The 24,125-nt window shown below is 43.7% G+C and overlaps 1 protein-coding gene across 3 annotated transcripts in view; it reads right to left on the bottom strand.

Annotated features, from left to right (window-relative positions):
* Positions 1-24,125, bottom strand: part of FMO3 (flavin containing dimethylaniline monoxygenase 3) — a 63,398-nt gene that overhangs the window by 19,224 nt on the left and 20,049 nt on the right. The window contains exons 2-3 of one of the 3 annotated variants that reach the window (XM_030205513.1): positions 19,875-20,012; positions 6,847-7,035 (exon numbers count right to left, since the gene is read on the bottom strand). In XM_030205513.1, coding sequence (XP_030061373.1) covers positions 6,847-7,035; positions 19,875-20,006 — 321 coding nt within the window. In that variant the 5' untranslated portion in view covers positions 20,007-20,012. Of the gene's footprint in view, positions 1-6,846; positions 7,036-19,874; positions 20,057-24,125 lie in introns of all 3 variants that reach the window. The other 2 variants (XM_030205512.1, XM_030205514.1) reach the window with 2 other exon arrangements.

The following is a 24,125-nucleotide window of genomic DNA, read 5'->3' on the forward strand; positions in this document are numbered from 1 at the left end:
ATTGTTCAATTTTTCTTTTCAGTAGAAGAATGATAGATTAATATACATTAAGGTTTTCTGGAATTTGTCACATTTGACTCTTCCTTTTTTTCTTACACTATTCTCCTTTTTAAAACCTATGTTGTTATCCTTTGCAGCTCTTTATATTAGAAACTTTACACAAGCGTTTGTTATGTCTGGACTCACTTGTAACTTCCTTCTTTGAAGCTTTGCTTTGTTTTCTTCTCCAGCCTCTAGAAATACTCTTGCAAGAACTGCATTCTCACATTACTCTGTCAGTCTCTTTCCTATATGAACCCCTTCACCAAGTACCCACTTTTCTCTGCATTGTTATTTTAGGGCCTGATTTACTCCCATAATCTGTAGACTCATTTGCATCTCCTCAGGTGCTATCCCTTATTCTCTCCATTTGCCAAGTTATGTCTTCTGCAAAACTTTTTCTTCTACACTATCTCTTCATCCTATCCATCCTAGCACCTTACCTTTGCTATTCTTCTATCGTGTTTTTTTTTTTTTTTTTTTTAAGAAAACAGTTTTCTCAAAAGTGGCCACTGGCTAGTATAACGCCATGAAACTCACTAGCACAGAGCCCAGTTCTGACTCCTTGTTTCACTTCCCTATTCTTATGCAACTCAATAAACGGTTTACTGATGCAGTGCGGTACATTTGTACCTCTTTTCAAAAGGCTCATTTGCTTCCTGAATTTTTAATGTGGTTTGACCCCTGAGGAAGGTGGTTAGCCGAAGAACGGGCCGTGTAGGGTCCTAATAAACTTTGTTTTGTTGCTCTCACTAACTGCATGGGCTGGTCATTTGGACTTGGTTGGCTTCCACCTTTGTGTACTCTAACCCTACACATTGCTCACTCACCCAGCCCCAGTACACAGCACCAGTGGCGTTCCTAGGGGGGCTGACACCCGGGGCGGATCGCTGATGCGCCCCGCCCCCCGGGTGCAGCGCCCCCCCCGGAACAGCGCGACGCCCCCCCCGGCGAAAGAACCCTCGATCCCCCGGCGAAAGAACCCCCCGGGTGCACGCCACTGGGGGGGGGGGGGGGGTGCCGCGCGCCTGCCAGCTCTTCATTGTTATGCTCCCTCTGCCCTGGAACAGGAAGTAACCGCCCCCACCGCCCCCCCTTGGTACGCCACTACACAGAACTCACTCAGAAACAGTACACATCACATTGACAAAGTGGGAATGGATGAACACAGAGGCACAAGGAGAGAAAGAGTAGGAGCAGGTAAGGGGATAGGGAGGGAAGTATTGGTAGTTGGGCAAGGGATAGGACAAAAGGGGGAAAGGGGCCGGAGAGACAGCAAGGGATGGGTGTGGGTAGGGGCTAGCAGGTGTGGTGAGGGGGTTTAAGAAGTGAGATAGAGGAGAGACAAGGCAGGAAATGTGTTTGTGTGTGTGTGTGTGTGTGTGTGTAGGGGGGAGGGAACAAAAGTTTTAGACTGGGGCAGACAAAGACAGCAAGTAAACCACTCAGCAACTCTCCACTCTCCTCCAGTGACCAGATCCACCTCCCCACTCTCCAACTCAGCAAAAGCACAAATGGGTCCAAAGACAAGTTGTGGCTTCACTTGTTCATATTTATAGTAGATCTAAATTGGAACATTTTCATTCTCACCCTAGGACATTGCTCTGCTATCCACCATTGCTAGAAGATGCCCCCTGACACGCTCCTGCTGAAAATGTCTTTTTCTAAGCGGCTTGCTGCTTGGACATTTTCTGTGTGTTTTGATTATAATAATTTGGGCAGATTCCCCAGAAGAACACCCATCTGGCCTTTTCAGACATCCATCTGTTTTGAAACTGAGTGGCTTAATGGCTTCATTATCATGCATTTAATGAAATGTGCATCCATGTCTTCTGCGCAAGTTAATTCTCACCCCCAACCCCTCTCTGCATTGTTCATTCATTAACATGCATGTACAACTCTCAGTAACCCCAAGGTTAGGCTCGTGAAAGCTTTCTGCATTGGTCCCTGAATTAGGGTGAAGAGTTCCTGGATTTGCTATACCATCTTTCTGTGGTACAACCAAAGTGGGTAGGCTGACATCACTCTCTGCATGCTGACTGGGTTGCCTAAGTACTTCCCTTCCTTCTCTTCCTTCCTGCCTTAGGAAAAACTGTCTCAGGTAAGGGGGATTCAGTCCTAGGTTTTGGAGGAATGTGGAGTTGCTTTTTCCTTACAGCATGTCTCTGCTTTCTTTCCCTGTCTCTCAAGTATGCATCCTCTCTTTCTTCACGCTATATTAAATTATGTATGTTTATTCAATGGTGGAAATTACATGGATACCACCACTAAATATTTTTCCTCAAAATGTTTTTCTTATTTCTTCCACACCAAAGGGGTTTGGTGAAACATAATAACCAGTCAGAAGCAGCTATCATGAAGAGAGCTTTCTGATTGGCCATATGTATGATAGTTGAATCTTTTTAAAATTAATAACCAGGGGCATAGGCAGAACTGCCATTTTGGGTGGGCCCTTCCAACCCCCACCCCTACCCCTGTACATACATACAATATAGTATTTTTTTTAATGACCCAGCATCTGCCCATTTCTCTCTGAACCGCCTCCCCGGTTCTACCTCAGAGCCGTTGCCCGTGGCAATTCTTATAGGCAACCTGCACCACCCTGCAGGCTTCTCTCTACCATGTCCCCGCCAAAGAAACAAGAAGTGACATCATTGAGGACAGGACATGATACTGAGAAGCCTGCAGGGCTGGCACAGGATACCTATAGGAATTGCTGCTGGTAGTAGCTCTGAGGTAGACCAGGAGGTGGTTCTAGAGAGAGACAGGCAGATGCCAGGCCACGAGTGGAGAAGAGGGAGAGAGAGTAGTGAGGCGCTGCCACTGAAGAGTTTTGGGGGCCTCATGGGCTGCTGACTGGGTGGACCTGAGGCAAGAATGGGTGGCCCTGTGCCCTTAGCTACGCCACTGCTAATAACTAGAATCAGGGAAAATTCTAATGTTCTGCAACCACTGTGTTGTGGCCAATTTCTTGATTTTTCCCTTAAACTAAAGTGCATAACTGTGCTCAGTGAAACTGTACACTGGAGAATGACACAGTTACCGTTACCGCGGATATACCACTGTAAACCATGGTAAATCTGTGGTAAGAGCCACGCCCTAACTAGAATCACCGCGGTTGCGGGAATAAAACTTTTTACCGCCCCGTGGGAATGGTAAAAGACCTTGGACCTGTGGTAAAAAATCCTTTCCTCCATTCCCGTCCTTCTCCTTACGGGCGCCATTTACATATTCCTGCAGCCGGCAGCGATTCACAGGCAGGCTCCATGTTCTGCCCTCTCTACTCCAACTTCTTGTTTAGCATCAAGACAGGAAGTTGCAGAAGAAAGAGCAGGACACAGCATAAGGAAGGCCATGGAGTCGGCCTGTGATTGTGAATTGCTGCAGGAAAAAGTAAATGACACCTATGGTGAGGAGGAAGGGAAGGGAGAAAAGTGTTGACTGTTCCATGCACGCACATTTTTCTTACCCCTGCCCCCACAGCTTCAGCCCTGGCTTGGTGCTGATCACAATGTAAGAAATATAGAAATATATGGCATTTTCATATAATAGGCCCTAGCTAAGATGTCTTTAAATTAAAGCATTTTACTGTATCTTAGCTATTTGAATCATTGCACAAAGGAATCTGTACTAAGCAGGAGAAGGGGGAGGAAAAGGGGGAGGAGAAGTCCACACCAGTGGCGTACCAAGGGGGGGGGCGGTGGGGGTGGTCTGCCCCTGGTGCACGCCGCTGGGGGGGTGCCACGCGCCTGTTGGCTCTTCGTTTTCATGCTCCCTTTGCCCCGGAACAGGTTACTTCCTGTTCCGGGGCAGAGGGAGCAAGACAACAAGAGCCGGCAGGCACACGGCACCCCCCCCCCAGCGGCGTGCACCCGGGGGGAGGCTCTTTCACCAGGGAATTGAGGGTTCTTTCGCCGGGAGGGGGGGGTGCGTTGCGCTGTTCTGGGGGGGGGGGGGCACTGCACCTGGGGGGGCGGGGCACATCCAGGTTTGGTCTTAGCAAGTGCGGGGCCCTGTGCAGACCAATTTGGTGGGGCCCCATCCTAGCCCAGCCCTCACCCTAGCTCCGCCCCCACCCTAGCTCCACCCCATTGATAAGATTATTCCATTTTTAGAATTTTTTTATTTATTTATGAAATTTCAAATAAAGACAAATGAAGCTAAACTTGTACAAAAATCTGATTGAAATAATAAGCACAATGCTATCATCATGAAACCTCCCCTCCCCAGAAATTATTCAGTTCAAGTCCACTACAATTAGTAGTTCCAATTCTCATAACAAAGGAGAAAATAAGGAAAAATATTAAGAAAAGATTCAGCACAGTGCTACAGTGTACAAGGTATGCCAGGAATGCTTTATCTGCCTATGGCTGGAGAGAGGTTGAGTGACTCGATGCGGTCCCGGTCCGGGTCGGAGCGGAGGCACGAGGCAGAGTTGAGGCACGCTGAGCGGGGCCCTCTTAGGCGCGGGGCCCTATGCGGCCGCCTTGGTCGCCTCTGCCCAGTGGCGTAGCTACAGGTGGGCCTGGGTGGGCTGGGGCCCACCCACTTAGGGCTCAGGCCCACCTAACAGTAGCACACGTTTAGCGGTAGCTGGTGGGGATCCCAAGCTCTGCCACTTGAAACTTCCCCCTGTTGGTAATGAAAACGCTACTCTCCATGTTACTAGTACCTGCGCATGCTCAGTTTTCAGCGCAAGCTCAGTTTTCAGCGCATGCCTGCTGCAGATTGCCAAGGTGGAAAGAAGCGCTTTTCCACCAGTTGAGATCATTTTTTTGGTAGTGGTGGTGGGGGGGGGGGAGGGGGGGGGCGAGAACACTTAGTGCCCACCCACTTCTTGCTTAGGCCCACCCAAAATCTGTTGTCTGGCTACGCCCCTGCCTCTGCCTAAGACTGGCCCTGGGCGCATCGGCGATCCGCCCCGGGTGTCAGCCCCCCTAGGAACGCCACTGGTCCACACTGCTGGCAGGCAAGATTTAGAAGAGACATGCAGGCCCCAGAGATGAAATAAGCCAAGGTCACATCTGTGAGATAACAGGGAACTATGAACAAAGAGACTACAGAGAGAGAGAGAGTGAAAAGTTCAGAGCTGCTGTTACACAGAACGCTAGCAGACAGGCAGTCAATCGGCCAAGGAGAAAAACTTAGGGCCAGACACTTAAATGTAACTATAAAATCTGTGAAATCTTATAGAAATGTGTGTGTGTGAGTGCGCTCCAAGGTAGAACTGAGGGAACACACACCTCATGCTCGCGAGAATGATTTGAATAATAAATTGCTTAATTAAGCTTTGATTCATCAATCTGATTTTATGAGTCCTAGGTTCTCATGTTAACTGGGGGCTATTTATTGCAAGGAGAGCAGCTACACATCAGGCCACACACCTGCTGCTCCTCCTTCCCCAAGTTCCCTACTCCTTCAGAGATCTTCAAAAGACAAGTTTCAGGCTGGAGGGAGAGGCACACCCTCCTTTCTGAAGGCCTCCAGAAGGAGTGTGTGGTAGGGGTGGGAAACTCAGCGTCCTGGATCTTGTTGATCAAGATGTTTGTGGAAGGCAGGGTGGAAGTAGCATTAGGCTGCTTGGGTACAAGTCTGAAATCTGAAGGAGGGTAACCAGGTCACCGGGAACAGCATTTTATGTTGGGTGAGGGTAAAGAAACCAGGCTTTTTGGAGAGAGAAATGTGTTAAAAAAGCAAAAGCCAATGATTTCTGAGAAATAAATTCTAAATGTGCATATATTATACAAAATGCAAAAATAATTTCAAAATACAATGACAGCTAACTGATGATGAATACAAATTGCTGCAGCAAAAATTAAAGTACTTGTCTGAACTATTTCTTTTTATTGAAAAACAAACTGAACTCAAAATCTGTACTTTTAAGTAGGAAATGACACGGATACCATTACTGCAGATGGGGACAGGGACAGAGCTCGTGGGGACGGGGCGGGAACAAGGTCAAAGCTCGCGGGGACGGGGCAGGAACAAACTTTGTCCCCATGTCATTCTCCATTGTATACAGTGCTGAGAGAATGGGGAATTGTCATATCAATATGCAGGTTAAAATGGACTAATAGAAGGAACCATGCTGTCAAAGTACGGAATGGAGACAATGTAGCAGAACAGAAAATCAAATCACAGGAAAAAGTTAATTAATGATGAAAATTCAGAAGAGCCAAATCTTCATCTTTCTTGTGTTCAAAGTTTCTAGCTGTCTTGCTGGTGGCTAGGCTGGAGATATAACCAGGCTGGTGGGTGAGTTAATTCTATAACAGGGCATCCTGAAGGCACCTAAGTGGCATCTAATATAATAAAGGTACTTACTTTCCTTTTTAAAATACTAATGTAAAAGGTGAAATATGCTCTAATAATTTAGGTGTAAGCTGGACTAAATGTTCACACCTAAATGACAGCAACATATAAGTAACTTATAGTCTTCTCTAAGTTACCCACATAAATGTGAGTCCCACCGATGACCTGTCCAGACTCCAGCTATGTCAGATATGCGCTAAGTAGCAAATGTGCATATTTACTGAATAGCGCTTAGGCAGAATTTTGGCATTTACACATGTATTTGCCATTACTGTAATCATTTATATGCATAATCAGGATGCAAATGTGATGTCTTTACAGAAGAAGGATCATAAGCCCTGGGCCCAGGGATCTGGAGCCACATCATGGGCTGAGAGTGGTTGCTCACATGGTTGCTGAGTTTCTTGGGTAAAGCCACAATTCTGAAGGACAGTCTACACTTCTCCCAACTTATTTTGGCTTATTTTCTTTCTGTCTTTATTAATAGCCTCATACCTTAAACCTTATATGTCTTGAAAGGTCAAAATGCTTGGTGTAGAGCTGGAGATACTTCAGGAAGACGCTGTGATGCATGAAGTTGGGGTACTCATCAGGAATAGGTAAATCAGGGTAGCACATCATCTCCTTGCAAGCATTAGTGAATACAGACCAGTAGATGCTGGCTCTTCCCTCTTCTGCATGTTCCTAGATTAAGTATGAAAAGCAGAAGGTCAGACAGGAAAGAGCGCTGAAGTTTCAGGAAGTAATCTAGACTAGTTATTGGACTATACATCCTCATCAGGAGTTTCCAGTTTGATTAAAATACTTTACCCTGAGGGTTGTAGTCCTAGTGTGCTCATAGAAGAGTTCCATTTTATATCTCAGAATGCTTTGGGGTGGGAATTATAAAGGGAATGGCCACATATGACAGAACTCATGCAATCTACTGTTCACTGTGATGTGTGGTGGAAGAGTAGTGGAACTGTCTCACCAGAGATGAACCTGTAAAATGGGATTTTTGACTATGTGATCATAGTATGGCTTCTTGTAGACACTTGTTTATCTTGTGGGATAAAATTATTATTATTATTTTTAATTCAGGCATGCAACTTTATACATATATCAGTAAGGCAGATGCATAGTTGCATTATCAGCCCTGAATAAACCTGGACTCTTCATAGGTTGTAATGCCTTTTGTTGGGCTGATAGACGAATGACCTGACATTTTACAAAGAGACCTCTGTGGTCTTCAAAGCTCACACAATATCTTTAGCTAATATAGGAATTTTCTTAGCAAAGTTATCGCAACTTACGTTCTGATGCTCGACTTTCACTTAAATTCAAAGTGGTGGAATTACTAAGTAGGTCAATCTTTGCAAAGCTTGCCATGAAGCACTAAAATCACCTCGAGAATAAGTATATTGCATCATAATTATTTCTTTTAAATACCAAGTGAGTTGTCTAAAGAATTTGCAAGCACTAAAAAGTGTTTTTTGGGAAACAAGAAGCTGTTTATAGCAACTCAAAGGCTAACCAGCCCAGTTGCTATTGACACTCCCACATGCAGAATCCATACTGCTCCAGACCTCAGGTTCTAGTGTATTACTAGCCTAATGGTTAGGTCAATGGGTTGAGAATCAGGGAAGCCAAATCACACTGGTGCTTCTTTTGATTTTGGGCAAGTATGTAACAGGGAGCACCAGTGGTGTAGCCAAGGGTGGGCCTGAGCCCACCCACTTTGGGCTCAGGCCCATCCAGTAGCAGCACACCTATGATGTGGCTGGCAGGGATCCCCAAGCCCCACCAGTCAAACTCCCAACAATTGTCTGTACTGCATACCTTGTAAATAGCAGATCTTCACCTGCAGCGGCCCCACAGCCTTTCCTCTGATGTATTTCTGCCTTTGCAGAAACAGGAAGTTGCACCAGAGGGAAGGATGTGGGGTCAACATGAGCAGTGTATATTAGCTGCTGCTCTCCGCCGGTGAAAATCTGCTATTTAAAAGGTATGCAGAGGAGGGGAGATGTTTGAGAGATCATATGGCATGCAGGCGAGAGAGGAAGAGACCAAATCACTTGTGGGACAAGGCAGAGTTCGTCTGCCCACCCATCTTGGGCCCAGGCCCACCCAAAATTGGGTATCTGGCTATGCCCCTGGGGAGCACATTAGAAAACTTTTCTATAAAGGAACATAGTCATTCAAGTTCCTTTAATATGAATGTAACCAGGTATTTACATGTCTAGCATTGAAGTGCAATCACTTATGCTAGCCATAGAGCTGGTGTAAGTGAAAGCATCTAAGTGCAGCAGTAATCCACATAACTTACAGTATTCTGTAACTTACACACATAAGTGGGAGCTCCACCGCTATACTACCCCCCTGTGTGTATGCTACTCCTGAAAATAGGAACTATCATAGGCATCAGAATGGGAGGAGCCATCGGTGCCATGGCACCCCCAAAATTTTCTATCTCTCCTTCCAATGTTCTACACTGTAGCAGGGGCAATGGGACATTCCTCAACTCCCTGCTGCTGTCACCCCCACCACTGATGCTTCTTTAAATTGCCAGTGGCAACAAAAATACATCCATCGCACAGGGCTTTACTGTGCACAGGCATGGTTGCCTGCTTTGCCCCAGAACAGGAAATGACATTGAAGGGATGAGGAAATCCAGAAGAGGAAAACAAACGTTCTGCAGAAAAAGCAGTACAGTCCACAAAAGCAGAACACACATCTTCTAATAGTTAAAAAGGCTTTTATTCTTGAGAAAGGAGGATACACTCTTTTTATCCTGTTGCTAGTTGCTGAGCTGTTTTCATTGCTACATCTACTAACTATTAGGTGTTTGTGCCCTTTGGGACCCTAATAGTTGATAATCCCTGAAGCAGCCTCTAGAGAGGCGAAACATGGCCAAGTCGGGTTGTGTTTTAAAGTAGTAAGAATAAAAGCCTTTTTAACTATTATAAGACATGTGTTCTGCTTTTGTGGACTGTATTGAAGGTTTGAGGCCAGCAGCCGTGCCTGTGTACAGTATGGTCCCGTATGATGGATGTACTTTTATTTGCTGCAGTTGGTTTAAAGAAGCAGCAGTGGCAGGGATGGCAGCAGGAGGGGAGAGGCAGAGAGAAGAGCAGATGCTGGATGGAAGGTGGGAGTAGAGAATGGGCAGGTGCTAGATGGAAGGGGGAGGGGCAGATACTGGATGGAATGGAAAGAAAGGGGGCAGATGTAGGGGGCAGATGCTGGATGGGGGAGGGAAAACACTTGATGGAAGATGGGAGAGAGAGGGCAGATGCTGAATGGAAGGAGGGAATAAAGAGAGAAGATTATGGATGGAAGGGGGAAAGAAAGAAGGCACACACTGGATGGAAGAGGGAGAGAAAGAAGGTACACATTGGATAGAAGCGGAAAGAGAAAGAACACACACCTGGATGGAAGGGGGAGAGAAAGAGGATAGATGCTGGATGGAGGAGGAGAAGACACTAGACGGAATAGGAAGAGATAGAGGGCAGATGCTGGATGGAACGGGGAGAAAGAGGGCAGATGCTGGAAGGGGAGAGAGAAGACACTAGATAGAAGAGAGGAAGAAAGGGCAGATGCTGGATGGAAGGGGGAAGAGAGGGCAGACGCTGGATGGAAGGGGGATAGAGCGGGCAGGTGGATGGAAGGGGGAGAGAGAGGGCAGATGCTGCATAGAAGGAGGGAGACAGAGGGTAAACACTGGATACAAGGGGGAAAGAAAGAGGGCAGATATCTTATGCAAGGGGGGAGAGAAAGGGAAGCTGCTGGATAGAAGGAGGGAGAGAAAGGAGGCAGAAGATGGAGAGAAGGAGGAAAGAAAAAGAGGGCAGCTTCTGGATAGAGGAGAAAAGAAAGAGGACAGAAGCTGGATGGAAAGGGAAAATAGGGCAGACACAGGATGAAAGAGAGAGGGCAGAAGCTGGATGTAAGGGGGGAGAGAAAGAGAGCAGCTGTTGGATACAAGGAGGGAGAGAAAGAGGGCAGCAGCTGGATAGAAGAAGGAGAGAAAGAAGGCAGAAGATGGATGGAAGGGGAAGAGATAGAAGGCAGACTTTGGATGGAAAGGTGAGAGAAAGAGGGCAGATGCTGGATAGAAGAGGGGGAATGAAAGAGGGCATAAGGATAGAAGAGGCAGAGAGAGTGGGCAGATGCTGGATGGAAGAGGGGGCAAGAAAGAGGGCAGATGTTGGATGGGAGAAAGAAAGGGCACATGCTGCTGGATGGGAATGAGGGAGGGAGGAAGAAAGAGGCTAGGTTAGTGAGATACTGGGGAATAAGAGGAAGTGGAATAGGAGAGCTGGGGTTAGAGAAAAAGATGGAAAGCTGTAGGTAGACACAGTAAAATGAGAGAAATTGAAGACCACATAATAAGAAAGAATTAAATCTGGACAGAGAGGCAGAACAATAAATTGAAGAAAGCTGAAAGAAAAAGGAAGAGAGAAAAGTGACAAAATGGACATGAAATCCTGGCAAGATAGAAGAGAAGACAAGGAAAGCAGAAACCAGAGACTGGGAACAACAGAATTAGAAAAAGTAAATGGCTGGACAACCAAGGTAGAAAAAAATAATTTCGTTTTGAAGTAGTGTGGTAGCTGTGTTAATAAACATTTAAAAATATAGAGGGGGATAGAGACACGGAGCCTCACAACAGGAGGTGGAATCTTGGAGCATTTTTGCCATCTGCTCCCTTCTGATTGGTGCTGAGGTTCCCGGCATCTCACATCATCTTCTAGGTGCTGGTTAGTCTGTCTCTTTAAAAGAACTGCCAGTGTTGCAGTGTGGCCACAGGGCGTGGCTGAACGGACGTGCCATAAGGGGCATGCCAGGCCCCTTGGGAGCCCCTTGGAGCCCTGAGGAGCCTTGAGAGGGGAAATGGACAGACCAATCGTGGACACCGTTGAGGTGAGACTCTCCTCTTTTTTTCTTGACTTGTTTTTGTTCTGCTTAATAATGGGTAAAAAGAGGAAGATTGTTGGGACTTCAACACCAGTTCTTAAGGGACCTATGGACAAGCGTGTTGTTCCAGGAGTTAGTTATCATCTGAGGCATCTCCACTGGAAGGAGCTTCTTTTAGCTCACTCGATAGAACTCCTCCTCCACAACTGGGGCTGACATTTCCCCCATCTAGCCATAAAGACCAAACCCAGGAGGTTAAAAGGTCTGAAGTGTTTGGCATGTCTTTTCCCAAGGAGGCATCTTATCCATCTGATTTGGACTCAGTAGTTTCTGTTGCCTCTAAAGAAATAACATGAAAAAGTATTTGGGCATTGCTTACCTGCACTGAGACACTGCTAAATAAATGTAGTGCCTCAGTTATGTATGTTTACCTCTGAATCTATTGCTGAAACTAAAGAAATGGAAGCTAAATTAGAAAGTGTTACTTCTCAGGTTAAAAGTTTGGAGGGGAAGGTTTCTTCCTTGTAAAATGCTACTGTTTCTGTTATTAAGGATAGTCTCTTCTTGCATCGCAATGGAAAATATTGCAAGGAATAGGAACTTGCCGTTCCTTAATTTCCCAGTGACTCATTACCTCTCAGCAGAGATACTTGCAAGGAAATATTTTAAAGAAATACTGAAATGCAGATTCTTTGGTTTTGGTAAATGTTATTATATTTCAACTATTTTGCATAGATAGCATTACAATAATCAAACTGAGTCAGTACAAGGGACTTTACTAGGAGTCTGAAGATACATAATGAGAAGAAGGACCTAATTTGTTTTAGTTTCCAAAGGTTTTTAAAGGATTTGGCTGTAACAATTGATGCTGACAGTTCAAAAGTTAGATGATGGTCTATAGTGACACCTAATATTTTTAATGTAGGTTCCAGAGGATATGTGGTTTGATCTATTGTAAAGCTGATATACTGTAGGTGGAGTGATAAAAAGGATTTGTTATTATCAGGAATTTTGTTTTTTTTCCCTCTATTTAAAATTTAGTTTGAATTCAGATGCCCAGGATTCCATCAAATCTAGACTTAGTTTAATCCTGCCAATAATTTCAAGGATGCCATATCTAAAAGGGCTGCAGGTAGTAATATCATCTGCATAAATAAATGTGTGAAACCCTGCTGCCTCTGGTTTATTACCCAGTGGTGCCATCATAACATTAAATAGGATAGGAGATAGAGGAGAGCCCTGCGGCACGTCACAGTCAGGTGACCAAGGGGGTGAGATGGAACCTGACATAATCTAGTTTTTAAAAAATACCTTGGAACCATTTAAGAACATTTCTACATAACCCAAAGTGATGTAGTAAATTTAATAGTATGCCATGGTCAACCACATCAAATGCACTAGACATATCAAATTGTAATATTATAATCTTTTTGCCTAGGATAACATCTTTCCTGAAGTTAGACAGTAAAGTGGTTAAGACTGTTTTAGTACTGAAGGATGGTCTGAACCCAGATTGAGAGTTGTGAAAAAGAAATAAGGAGGAAAGGTAATCCATAAATTGGTTACATTGTTTCTTGAAGCTAGTGCATTTTTTGGTATAGGAGTAAGTATAATAGATCCCTTTTTCTCTGGGAAAAGCCCATGAGACAACAAAAAAGATATATTTGACTGAAGGCGATCAATGAAAAAACTGGCAGCAGATTTTAAAAGGTAACTTGGGCCACCCCTGGCACTCAGTTATAGAATTACCCCCTTAACCCTCCATTGCCTCGGGTACAAATTTAGATTGTAAGCCCTTCAGCAAAAGGGAAATATCCATAGTGCCCAACTGTAATTTGCTTTAAACTACCACTAAACAGATGTGAGCTAAAATCCAGATCCACTGATATTAAGACTTAAACCAGGATTAGCGAAAAAAAATCTCACTTATGGAACTGGGTGACTTGACTGCTCTGTGACATGCTTTCTGTTTCCACTTCCAGGTCTGCAGTTCTGGCTAATTCCATGCCCTTACTCCAGCCATGTACTCTCTCTGCCCACCCCACTACAAAGTTCAGCTCCAGTTCAGTTCCAGCTCTTGAAAGTTGCTACTATTTAGGTTTCTGCCAGGTACTTGTGATCTGGATTGGTCACTGTTGGAAACAGGATACTGGACTAGATGGACCATTGGTCTGACCCAGTATGGCTATTCTTATGTTCTTAAAGTTCTATATCTGAGCCTCTGTCTATTGAGTACAACTTCTGACTCCTCTGTATTTTTCAGCCCATGCCTGACCAGCTGGAGTACCCACACCCAGTTAGAAAGCAGCTTAAAGATGTGTTGGTATTGACTTGCCCATGTAAACAGTAGCCTTCTCCTTGCACATATCACCATTAATAAGCATAAAGAGAAAGCTGAAGTCATTCAGACTGTGTTGTTTGAGATGGGTTACCATTGGGTCTGTGCTATTACAGACAGGTTCAGTCAAACCCCAGTTAAATCCTGTTGAATTTGCAGGCGGTAGTACCTGTTGTGTATGTGTCCTTGGGCATTACAGCTTTGCTATTTTACAATTCCTGTTTTATTTCCCACAGTATGCTGAGTTTTGAGATCCAGGTGTGAATTTGTATGGGACTTAGTGACCTTGTTAAGAAGTGGGTTAAAGATCTATGGAGAGGTGGAGGCTGTTTGTGTATAGCTAGTGGGTACACAGTCAGTTGTTGTTATAATATTCCAGAGGCCACCTGCTTCAGATGTATACAATGACCTATTTTGATATAATAATGCTTAAAATGAAACTCCACCTTCGTGAGAAGGTGGTTAAGAGGATGACAGGTTTTTAATTTGCAAATTGCTGAGGCCTGTGGGCTAGTTCCCATAAAAACAGGCTTTGATCCTCAATGCTTGATAAAGTAATACTGGGATCAGAAAAGCATAGCTACTCCCATTACTATTATTATTATTATTACATTACATTTGTACCCTGCGCGTTCCCACACATAGCATGTTCAATGCGGCTTACATAATAAACGGAATAACATACAGAATCATGTAAGGAGAATTTTGCAACTGTAGTAAACATAGTAATAGAAAGGCCTTAAAATATGTAAATTGAACATGGAAAGGTGTAACAAAGGTAGAATAAGCTGAAGTGAAAGAGATTGGGAGGGGTATGATGTGGGGAAGATGGGGAAGAGAGATTAGGGAATAAGCATGAAGGAGATTGGGAGACATGGTTTAAGATATAATATTAGTAGGAGCAGAAGACATGGGTGGGCTTATGAGGTTAAGTCGGGTCGTTTGGGTAAGCTTGCTTGAAGAAATGGGTTTTCTACATTTTTTGGAAGGGTAAATAGTCGTTAATTGTTCGGATGGATCTTGGTAGAGCATTCCAAAGCTGGCTGCCTAAGAAGGAGAAGCTGGATGCATAGAAGGTTTTGTATTTAATTTCTTTGCAGTTGGGAAGGTGTAAATTGAGGTAAGTACGTGATGACATAGACCTGTTTCTGATAGGGAGGTTGATCAGGTTATTCATGTAGCTAGGGGATTCTCCGTATAAAATCCTGTGAATCAGTGTATGGACTTTGAAGTTTATTCTTTCTCTGATGGGAGCCAATGCAGCTTCTCTCGAAGAGGTGTTGCGCTTTCAAATTTTGACTTGCCAAAGATAAGTCTGGCTGCTGTGTTTTGGGTAGTCTGAAGTTTTTTCAGGATTTGGGTCTTACATCCTATAAAAACACTGTTGCAATAATCAGCGTGGGTAAGTACTGTGGATTGTACCAGGTTCCGGAAAGTGTCCAAGGGAAGATATGATTTCACTCGTTTCAATATCCACATTGTGTTGAACATTTTCTTTGTGATGGATTTAGCGTGGTTTTTGAATGATAAATGGTTGTTTATCGTCACTCCAAGGATTTTTAGGTTGTCAGATATGGAGAGTTTAACGTCAGGGGTACTTAGAGTAGTCGAGAGGAATGGAGAGTATTGTGATGAAAGGACTAGGCACTAGGTTTTCTCTTTATTTAATTTCATCTTAAAAGCATTAGCCCAAGAAGTTAGTGTGGTCATGCCAGTAATTATTTTATCGGAGATTTCTGACAAATTGGATTTAAAGGAAATATATATGGTGACTATGATACAGAGAACAGTTTTTTTTAAAGTTTTCATGTGGGGAAAACCTGAGTAAATATGGTATTTAAAAATTGCCCTCCCTAAGTGTGGGTAAAAATATGTATGCTGTTGGCTGTAGACAAAAATGTAGAGTCAGGTTGGGAGAGTTTACTTTAGTTTAGTTTATTCTGGTAGTGTAGGCAGACGTTTCTGGGTGTGCCCACACATTTCCTCTCTACTCTTGCCTCCCCCACATTAAAAATTAATAAGTTGGCTGGTGGGGATCCCCAAGTCCCATGAGTTGAAGATGTTCTTTGCAGAGCCCCCTGGGTCATCTGAACAGAGGGGATGTCAGCAGCATGCTTCCAGCCATTGATGCCGGCACCGTCATGTGCATGAACTGAGCATGAGTGGAGAGGGGAATACTGGTGTCAGTGACTGGAAGTGTGCCAGCAACTTCCTCGCTGTTCAGTTGGCCTGGGGGTCTGCAGAGGATGTCTTCAACTGACGGGGATTGGGGATTTCTGTTGGCAATACCAATGAGCTGCATTTGCTGGATGGGCCTGAACTCTGAACCCAAAGTAGGTGGGCCCCTGCCCAACTGGGCTCACCTGTGGTTACACCACTGGCTTAGTCTAGATTTTTAATTTTGATCCAAGGATCCTAAAGCAAAGTACAATAACATAAAAAATACATAGGGAAAATTGTTTTGAAATACCTGCTTGTATTTTAATGGGCATATTTTATACTTAACTTCAGACAGCAAGATTGCACATCCCCGAGCTATCTATATTCCTTATCTATATTTATACATCTGTCTGTATGTTTGTGTGTGTGTATATAACTATATCTATATGTATACACATTCTATATCTATCTATCTATCTATCTATCTATCTATCTATCTATCTATCTATCTATCTATCGGGTGAGACAAAAAAAAATACCCCCCCCTAGAGTTTTTTTGCTGTTTTCTCAGCAACTGCTTGGAATTTCAACATGAAATTTTACAACTTTATGTGCTGCTACTATCCACGTTTATGCGCTTAGTGGAATGAGATTATCTTTAAACATGCAAAGTTAGAGACTTTTAACATGACCACCCAGAGATTTTGGTGCGTTCAAAAATATCTGCACTGTAAAACTACCATTATTTTAGGAAAAAACCCCACAGGTACCAGCTTAATGTTAATGATGTCACAGTGATGTAGACTTTTGTCTGAGGGGGAGGGGCCACAAACAATTTCCAAACTCAAGGAAGTGCTGCAGATGATCTGGGGCAGCCTGCCACAGGGTGGTACCAATCGACAAGGCTGTTAAGAACTTCCCAAAGTGACTGAAGACCTGTGTTAGAACTGGGGGGGGGGGGGGGGGGGGGGGAGATTTGGCCATGTATTCAATAGAACAGTATAGAAAAATGAGCACAAAATACAGAGTTTATTACTGCTATTAGTGTTTCTACCAGCTACAATAATTTTTTAAGCTGTTTTAGTGATATACAGTGAAACCTCCGTTTTCATTGACTTCGGATTTCATCGTTTTTGGTTATCGTCGATTTTTTTAGCGAAACTTTGTCTTGGTTTTCGTCGGTCGCCTCGGAATTCGTCGGCATGCCCATGCTGCTAATTTTGCGTTCTCCCGTGGTGTTCTTCTGGGGCGTTCTCCTGTCCTTATGGAGGGGGATCCCCCTTCCAAACAATAATATCTACTCCTCTCTCTCCATCTTCCATACACCAAGAAGAGTCTTCAGAAAGATAAATGCCATGTTAAATATTCATTTATTCTATACATTAGTCCATAGGCGCCCCGTATAAGAGGCTTGGGGAGGCTAACCAGCTTATAATCGAAACTTTTCGCCGGCGATCTTCCGACACAAATCGGGAGATCGCCGGCGATTTCGCAAAAGCGGCTAAAAGTGTATAATCGAAAGCTGGCTTTTTAACAGCATAGCCGCTTTCCCGTCGCCTCGCTGGCGAAAGTTAAAGGGGGCGTGTTGCCAGCGAAGTGAAGGCGGGGCGTGGGCGGGCATGGGCTTGGCTACCAGATGGCCGGCTTTCGGCGATAATGGAAAACAAAAGCGGCGTTAAGCGGTATTTGGCCGGGTTTACTTGGTCCTTTTATTTTCACGACTAAGTCTCAAAAAGGTGCCCCAACTGACCAGATGACCACCGGACGGAATGGCGGATGACCTCCCCTTACTCCCCCAGTGGTCACCAACCCCCTCCCATACTACAAAAGTTAAAATGAAAACCTTTTTTGCCAGCCTGTATGCCAGCCTCAAATCCTGTACCCACCTCCATGACAGCAGAATGTGTTGTATCATCTGACAGCCTTTCCGTGGTTGCGATGTGGCTCTCGGGTGAGTGTGACACCTTTTCTGTTAGGTGCCCTGCAGAGTCACATCAGCAATGCATTGTGGTGGGTGTAAGGTAGTGGGCTATACTCCCATGGTGCTTTTCACCCTTGCTAACTGGGTCAGAGTGTGCCCTGTTTTGTTTCCGGTAGTCCATGAGGTAGTGGCCATTTTTGTAAGCCAGTTTTAGATCCCTTTCATGTGTTACCCACGTTAGAAAACATTCTTACCTTGAATGCTGCTGAAAGAGGGCATTGTACAGCATTCTGCCAGCTCGGACCTACTGCTAATCTTTGTACCAGGGGATTCTTTGCCAGTGGGGCACAACCTCTGATCTGCAGTTAACTGTGAGTAAACGTGCATATTCAAATAAAGCACTTTTTCAAAGACATTAGTCTTCAGGTGTCAACTGGTGTGCCAAGGTTATACAGCAGCAACAAGTCCTAGAGGCCTGAGTGTGTGCAGGTCCCTGGAGCACTTTTAGTGGGTGCACATTTGTGGGTAGGGGGTTTGGGGTGGGCTCAGCACCCACAGTAAGGGAGCTATGCATGTGGGAGCTGTTTCTGAAGTCCACCACACTGACCCCTAGGGTGCCCAGTTGGTGTCCTGGCATGTAAGTGCACTAAAAATGCTGGCTCCTCCCACGACCAAATGCCTTGGATGTCGCCGGGTTGGAGATGGCCGGCATTTTTTTCCATTATCGCTGAAAAACAAAACCGGCCATCTGAAACCCAACGACATCCAAGGCATTTGGCCGGTCTAAACCGTATTATCGGAAAAAAAAAGATGGCCAGCCCTCTTTTTGATAATACGGTTCCGGCCAGCTGTTGCACCACCGCCAAAATAGATCGCCGGCGATCTATTTTGCCGGCGCCGTTCGATTATTCCCCTCTAAGCCTCCCTAGCCCAATGGTCGACTTCCGGGTGTTGCGCCCGCCCTACCCGCTCCCCTCGCATGTGCAGTTTAATTGTTTTAGTTCCGTGGCAGCGACGTCGCTGCCATGGAGAATACGGAGGTCAGCTCCGCCCTCTTGGCAGCGACGCGACGTCATTGACGTCGCCACGGAGGTAAGCTCCGCCCCCTTTAGCCTCCCCAAAACAGTTGGCTACCGACCGTCTATGCATTAGTCTTTTTTATTCATTTAAAAGAAAAATTTCTTGTTGCCTCGGTTTTCATCGGTTTTGGTTTTCGTCGATTATTTTCAGACGAATTATCGACGAAAACCGAGGTTTCACTGTAAATAAATATCATGAAATAAAGTTGAATATCTAGATATGGGAAGCTTTCAAATAAATTAAAAAACTGTCAAATAAAAAAATTAAATCCCTTATCGTTGACTTTTTAAGGCTCTGCCTGTCCAACTGGAACAGCTTTTGCTATTATTTTCAATAGCGTTTGCCATTGTTTTGGGTGAACTAAAATAGCAACAAGCTCCGCCTTACTGGCTTCAGCCTCCGTAATGGGTTAGAAAGGTTCATGCCATCTCCTGTTCTTAATCTAACCTCCTTGGTCTCTCCTCTCTCACAAAATTAAAAGCCATCCTTTTAAATTCCCTCTCTTTCATTTCAGGAGGGCAATACTAACTAGTTCAGCTAGAAGCCAGATAAGTCATCAGCTTCCTCCCCCCTCCTCCCTTCCCATCTCTTCTGAGCACCACTCTCTAGGCTTCAGAATACATAGTCTTCTGGGAATTGTAGTCAAAGCCTCTTTTAAAGGGACCAGGCCTAAAAGTACCGGAACTTGAACAGAGAGACTTCCCTGTTTTTATTTCTACTTTTCTGGCCACATGCATGGCGGCCACAAGTCTACATACCACAGTATGTGTGTATCTATTCACATATTCATTTGAAAAACTGGGGGAAATGTCAGCAAACGTTGCACACTCTTAGAAGGAGGGTGCTTTCTTTTCAACATGCCCCTCCCCAATGAAAAAAACTTAAACAAAAAGTTACATAAACAACATGGGAAACTAAACACACACAATTTTTGGGTTGCATATCCCTATTAGACATGTAAAGAGAGTGAGAAAGTGAGAGAGAGAGAGAGAGATTGAAGAAAGAAAACAGATTTAAGTTAAAAAGAAAGGGAGAGGATTATGGAGGGGTTTGTTCTTATATACTTGGGGCAATATCTTTAAAACCTACTATTCTTCCTAGTTCATAGATGGTAAATGGACAACTTACTGTGTATTTCCAGAGTCCGCCAACTCCATCGCTCATCTCAAAGCAGGTCACTTTCAGCCCCACTTCCAAGCAGCACTTCAGGGCGGCCAGTCCGCTGATCCCAGCCCCAATCACCGCAACACTTTTTGCCATGGTCTTCTGCTGTCAAGATATGATGTACAAAGATAGGAAACCAGAGGTACCTGGAGTCAGCCAGTCAGTGTTAGTAAACAGTTATAAGCAGTGACAGCTTCCCAGCAAAGTCTAATAATAATAGTAATAATAATTGACTAGGAATGAATTTTGGCTTAGACAAATGTGCAACATTTTGGCAAATAAAGGAAACAAAATCATAGATGAAGATAGGTTACAGCTAATGAATGGAAAGATATAAGTATCTAGGATTGTTAGAAATCTCAAATTTGCTACATGACTAAACCAAAAGGAAAACTAGTTCAAATTATATCAAAAGTGTTTAGAAAATTCTATAGTCAAAGTTAAGTGGAGATAATATAATTAAAGCTATCAATATTTGGGCAATTCCAGTCATCAGATACTGTATACAGCCAGAATTATAGACTGGATAGAAGCTGATCTAGATAAATTTGATAGAAGAATCAGGAAGTTGATGACAATAAATCATGCCCTACATCCATGAAGTGACATTGATAGATTAAAAATACCAAGAATCAAAGGAAGCAGAGACTTGTTACATATGAAGCAAACTGCGGAAGAAGAAAAGCATGGTCTGAATGATTAAATTATGTAAAGCAAAGAGACCATGTTAACTGAAATTTGCAAAGAAAAACTGCTGAAAACATCAGAATTAAAACTAGAATACAAAACACCACAGCCAGACTTGTTTACAAGGTCACACGTTTTGAGAAAGCATCTCCTCTGCTCAGGAAACTACACTGGCTCCCTATAAAAGCCAGAACAGTCTTTAAACTCTGTGTATTCATTTTCAAAACTCTATATGGGTTAACCCCAGGTTATATGCAACCTTTAATTAACCTGCCCTTATATAACGCTCTTCCTGGTTCCAGAGACGATTTAACTCTCCATTATCCTAGTTGCAAAAAACTGGTATATAAATCAGCTTTCAGAGCAGGGTTCCCTGCATGTGGGAAAGAGGAATCCAAATTATAGCTATGTCATGCAAGGTTCCAGGTTAGGAGTCACGGACCAAGAAAGGGATCTAGGTGTCATCGTTAATGATACGTTGAAAGCTTCTGCTCAGTGTGCTGCGGCAGCTAAGAAAGCAAATAGAAGGTTAGGTATTATTAGGAAAGGAATGGAAAACAAAAATGAGGATGTTATAATGCTTTTGTATCACACCTTGGCGTGTCCGCACCTCGAATATTGTGTTCAATTCTGGTCGCTGTATCTCAAAACAGATATAGTGGAATTAGAAAAGGTGCAGAGAAGGGTGACAAAAATGACAAAGGGGATGGGACGACTTCCCTATGAGGAAAGGCTAAAGCAGCTAGGGCTCTTCAGCTTGCAGAAAAGGCGGCTGAGGGGAGATATGATAGAGGACTATAAAATAATGAGTGGAGTGGAATGGGTAGATGTGAAGAGTCTGTTTACACTTTCCAAAAATACTAGGACTAGGGGGCATGCGATGAAGCTACAATGTAGTAAATTTAAAAACAATTGGAGAAAATGTTTCTTCACTCAAAGTGTAATTAAACTCTGGAATTCGTAGCCGGAGAATGTGGTAAAGGCGATTAGCTTAGCGGAGTTTGAAAAAGGTTTGGACCGCTTCCTAAAGAAAAAATCCATAGACCATTATTAAATGGACCTGGGGAGAATCCACTATTTCTGGGATTAGTAGTATAGAATGTTTTGTACTTTTTTGGGACCTTGCCAGGTAATTGTGACCTGGATTGGACACTGTTGGAAACAGGATGCTGGGCTTGATGGACCTTTGGTCTTCCCAGTATGGCAATACTTATGTACTTACGTACCAATGTACCAAATGGTGGAACTCCCTCCCAAAACTAGTCAGATGGGAGCACAATTATTTGAAATTCTGGAAATCTTTAAAAACCTTTCTTTTCAAGAAATGTTTTACTGATGGACCTCCCCTATAAGGAAGAATCCTAACATAAAGTGTCCAATTCAATTCTTTTTCACTTCATAGTGTTACTCAAATTAGTTATTACATTCTATTTAACCATTGTTTAATTCAACCCTACAAGCCTTTTATACTGATGTATTCACTGACTAATCTGTATTGTTAGTTTAATATGTTAGATATATTGAACCTGATATGTATTGTTAATATAATAATCTGTTAGCCACATTGAACCCAATTTGATTGGGAAAATGTGAGATATAAATGAAATAAATTAAATTAAATTAATAAAAAAAACAACCAAGAAATTCAGGTTCAGCATTTGGAAAGACAGGCCATTTCATGGCTAATATATAAAAGTTATTGATAGAAAATGAGACAAGATCCTATCATAGCTGAAAACTGGAGCACTTAAAAAAGACTCTGAAGGAATGGGTATGGGTCATGCATTTCATATACTACTTTTCTGTGTATCTTCCCTAGTAAAGGGTCATGGATTTGATATATCGCCTTTCTGTGGTTCAACTAAAGTAATTTACATATTATATGCAATACTTTCTGAATCCCTAGTGGGCCACAATCAAATTTTTTTGTATCTGGGGTCATGGAAGGTCAAGTGTCTCACCCTGTGTCATAAGGAGCCACAGTAGGAATCAAACCTGGTTCTCAGCTCACTGCACTATTAGACTATTCCACCACGCTTAGCAGCCCAAGAACAAGCATTACAAATATATTTTATGAAAGTTAAGATGGAAAATTTTCAAACAGTGAACGCCAAAGATGAAACTGTAGACCATCTAGTAGGGTCTGTAGCAACATAGCCCAAAATGACTACAAACAGTTCCATGGTCAAGGGGCTAAATTAATCCATTGGAATCCCTGCAAAAAGTATAGTTTTATTCTAGCAAACATATACTGTGATTATACCACTCAAAAGGTTATAGGAAAGGAGCTTTAAAATACAAACTGAGAGGCACTTCAAACACAACACTTCTAACATTATGGTCATAGAAAAGAAAAATGTATGGTTTGTACATATAGCAGTACCCAGTGATCGTAGAATTGATGAAAAAAAGCTGTGAAAAATATCAAAATAGCATGATTTACAAATTAAAGTAGAAAGACTTTGGAGGAAAAAAAATGATGGTAATACCAGCTGTGGTTGGAGCTCTTGAAACAATACTGAAACTTTGGGGTTGACGTTTACAATGATTTAATTGGACAGCAATGGCTCTTGGCTGGTTACATTGAGGGGCATAATAGAACGTCGCTGGCGAAATAGGTCGCCGGTGATCTATTTTGGCGGCGGCGCAACAGCTGGCCAGAACAGTATTATCGAAAAAGATGGTTGGCCATCTTTTTTTTCGATAATACGGTTTAGCCCGGCCAAATGCCAGAGTTCACCGGGTTTGAGATCGCCGGTTTTGTTTTTCAGCGATAATGGAAAAAAACTGCCGGCCATCTCAAACCCGGCGAAATCCAAGGCATTTGGTCATGGGAGGAGCCCAGCATTTGTAGTGCACTGGTCCCCCTGACATGCCAGGACACCATCCGGGCACCCTAGGGGGCACTTCTAAAAATGTTTAAAAAATACACAAATAGCTCCCAGGTGCATAGCTCCCTTACCTTGGGTGCTGAGCCCCCCAAATCCCCCCCAAACTTACTCCCCACAACTCTACACCATTACCATAGCCCTTATGGGTGAAGGGAGAGGCACCTACATGTGGGTAAAGTGGGTTTTGGGGGGTTTGGAGGGCTCAACACTTAGCACCACAAGTGTAACAGGTAAGGGGGGATGGACCTGGGTCTGCTTGCCTGAAGTGCACTGCACCCATTAAAAACTGCTCCAGGGACTTACATACTGCTGTCAGGGAGCTGGATATGACATTTGAGACTGGCATACAGGCTGGTAAAAAAAGGTTTTTATTTGTAATGTTGTAGTGTGGGAGGGGGTTGGTGACCACTGGGGGACTACAGGGAGGTCATCCCCCATTCCCTCTGGTGGTCATCTGGTCAGTTGGGGCACCTTTTTTAGGTTTGGTCGTGAACATAAAAGGATCAAGTAAACCCGGCGAAATACTGATGAACACCGCTTTTTTTTTCCATTATCCGCGAAAGCAGGCCTTCTGGTAGCCACGCCCATGCCCGCCCATGTCCCGCCTTTGCTACACCACCGACACGCCCCCTTGAAC

The sequence above is a fragment of the Microcaecilia unicolor genome, chromosome 6, assembly GCF_901765095.1.
Source record: "Microcaecilia unicolor chromosome 6, aMicUni1.1, whole genome shotgun sequence".
In the NCBI taxonomy this organism is placed as follows: domain Eukaryota; kingdom Metazoa; phylum Chordata; class Amphibia; order Gymnophiona; family Siphonopidae; genus Microcaecilia; species Microcaecilia unicolor.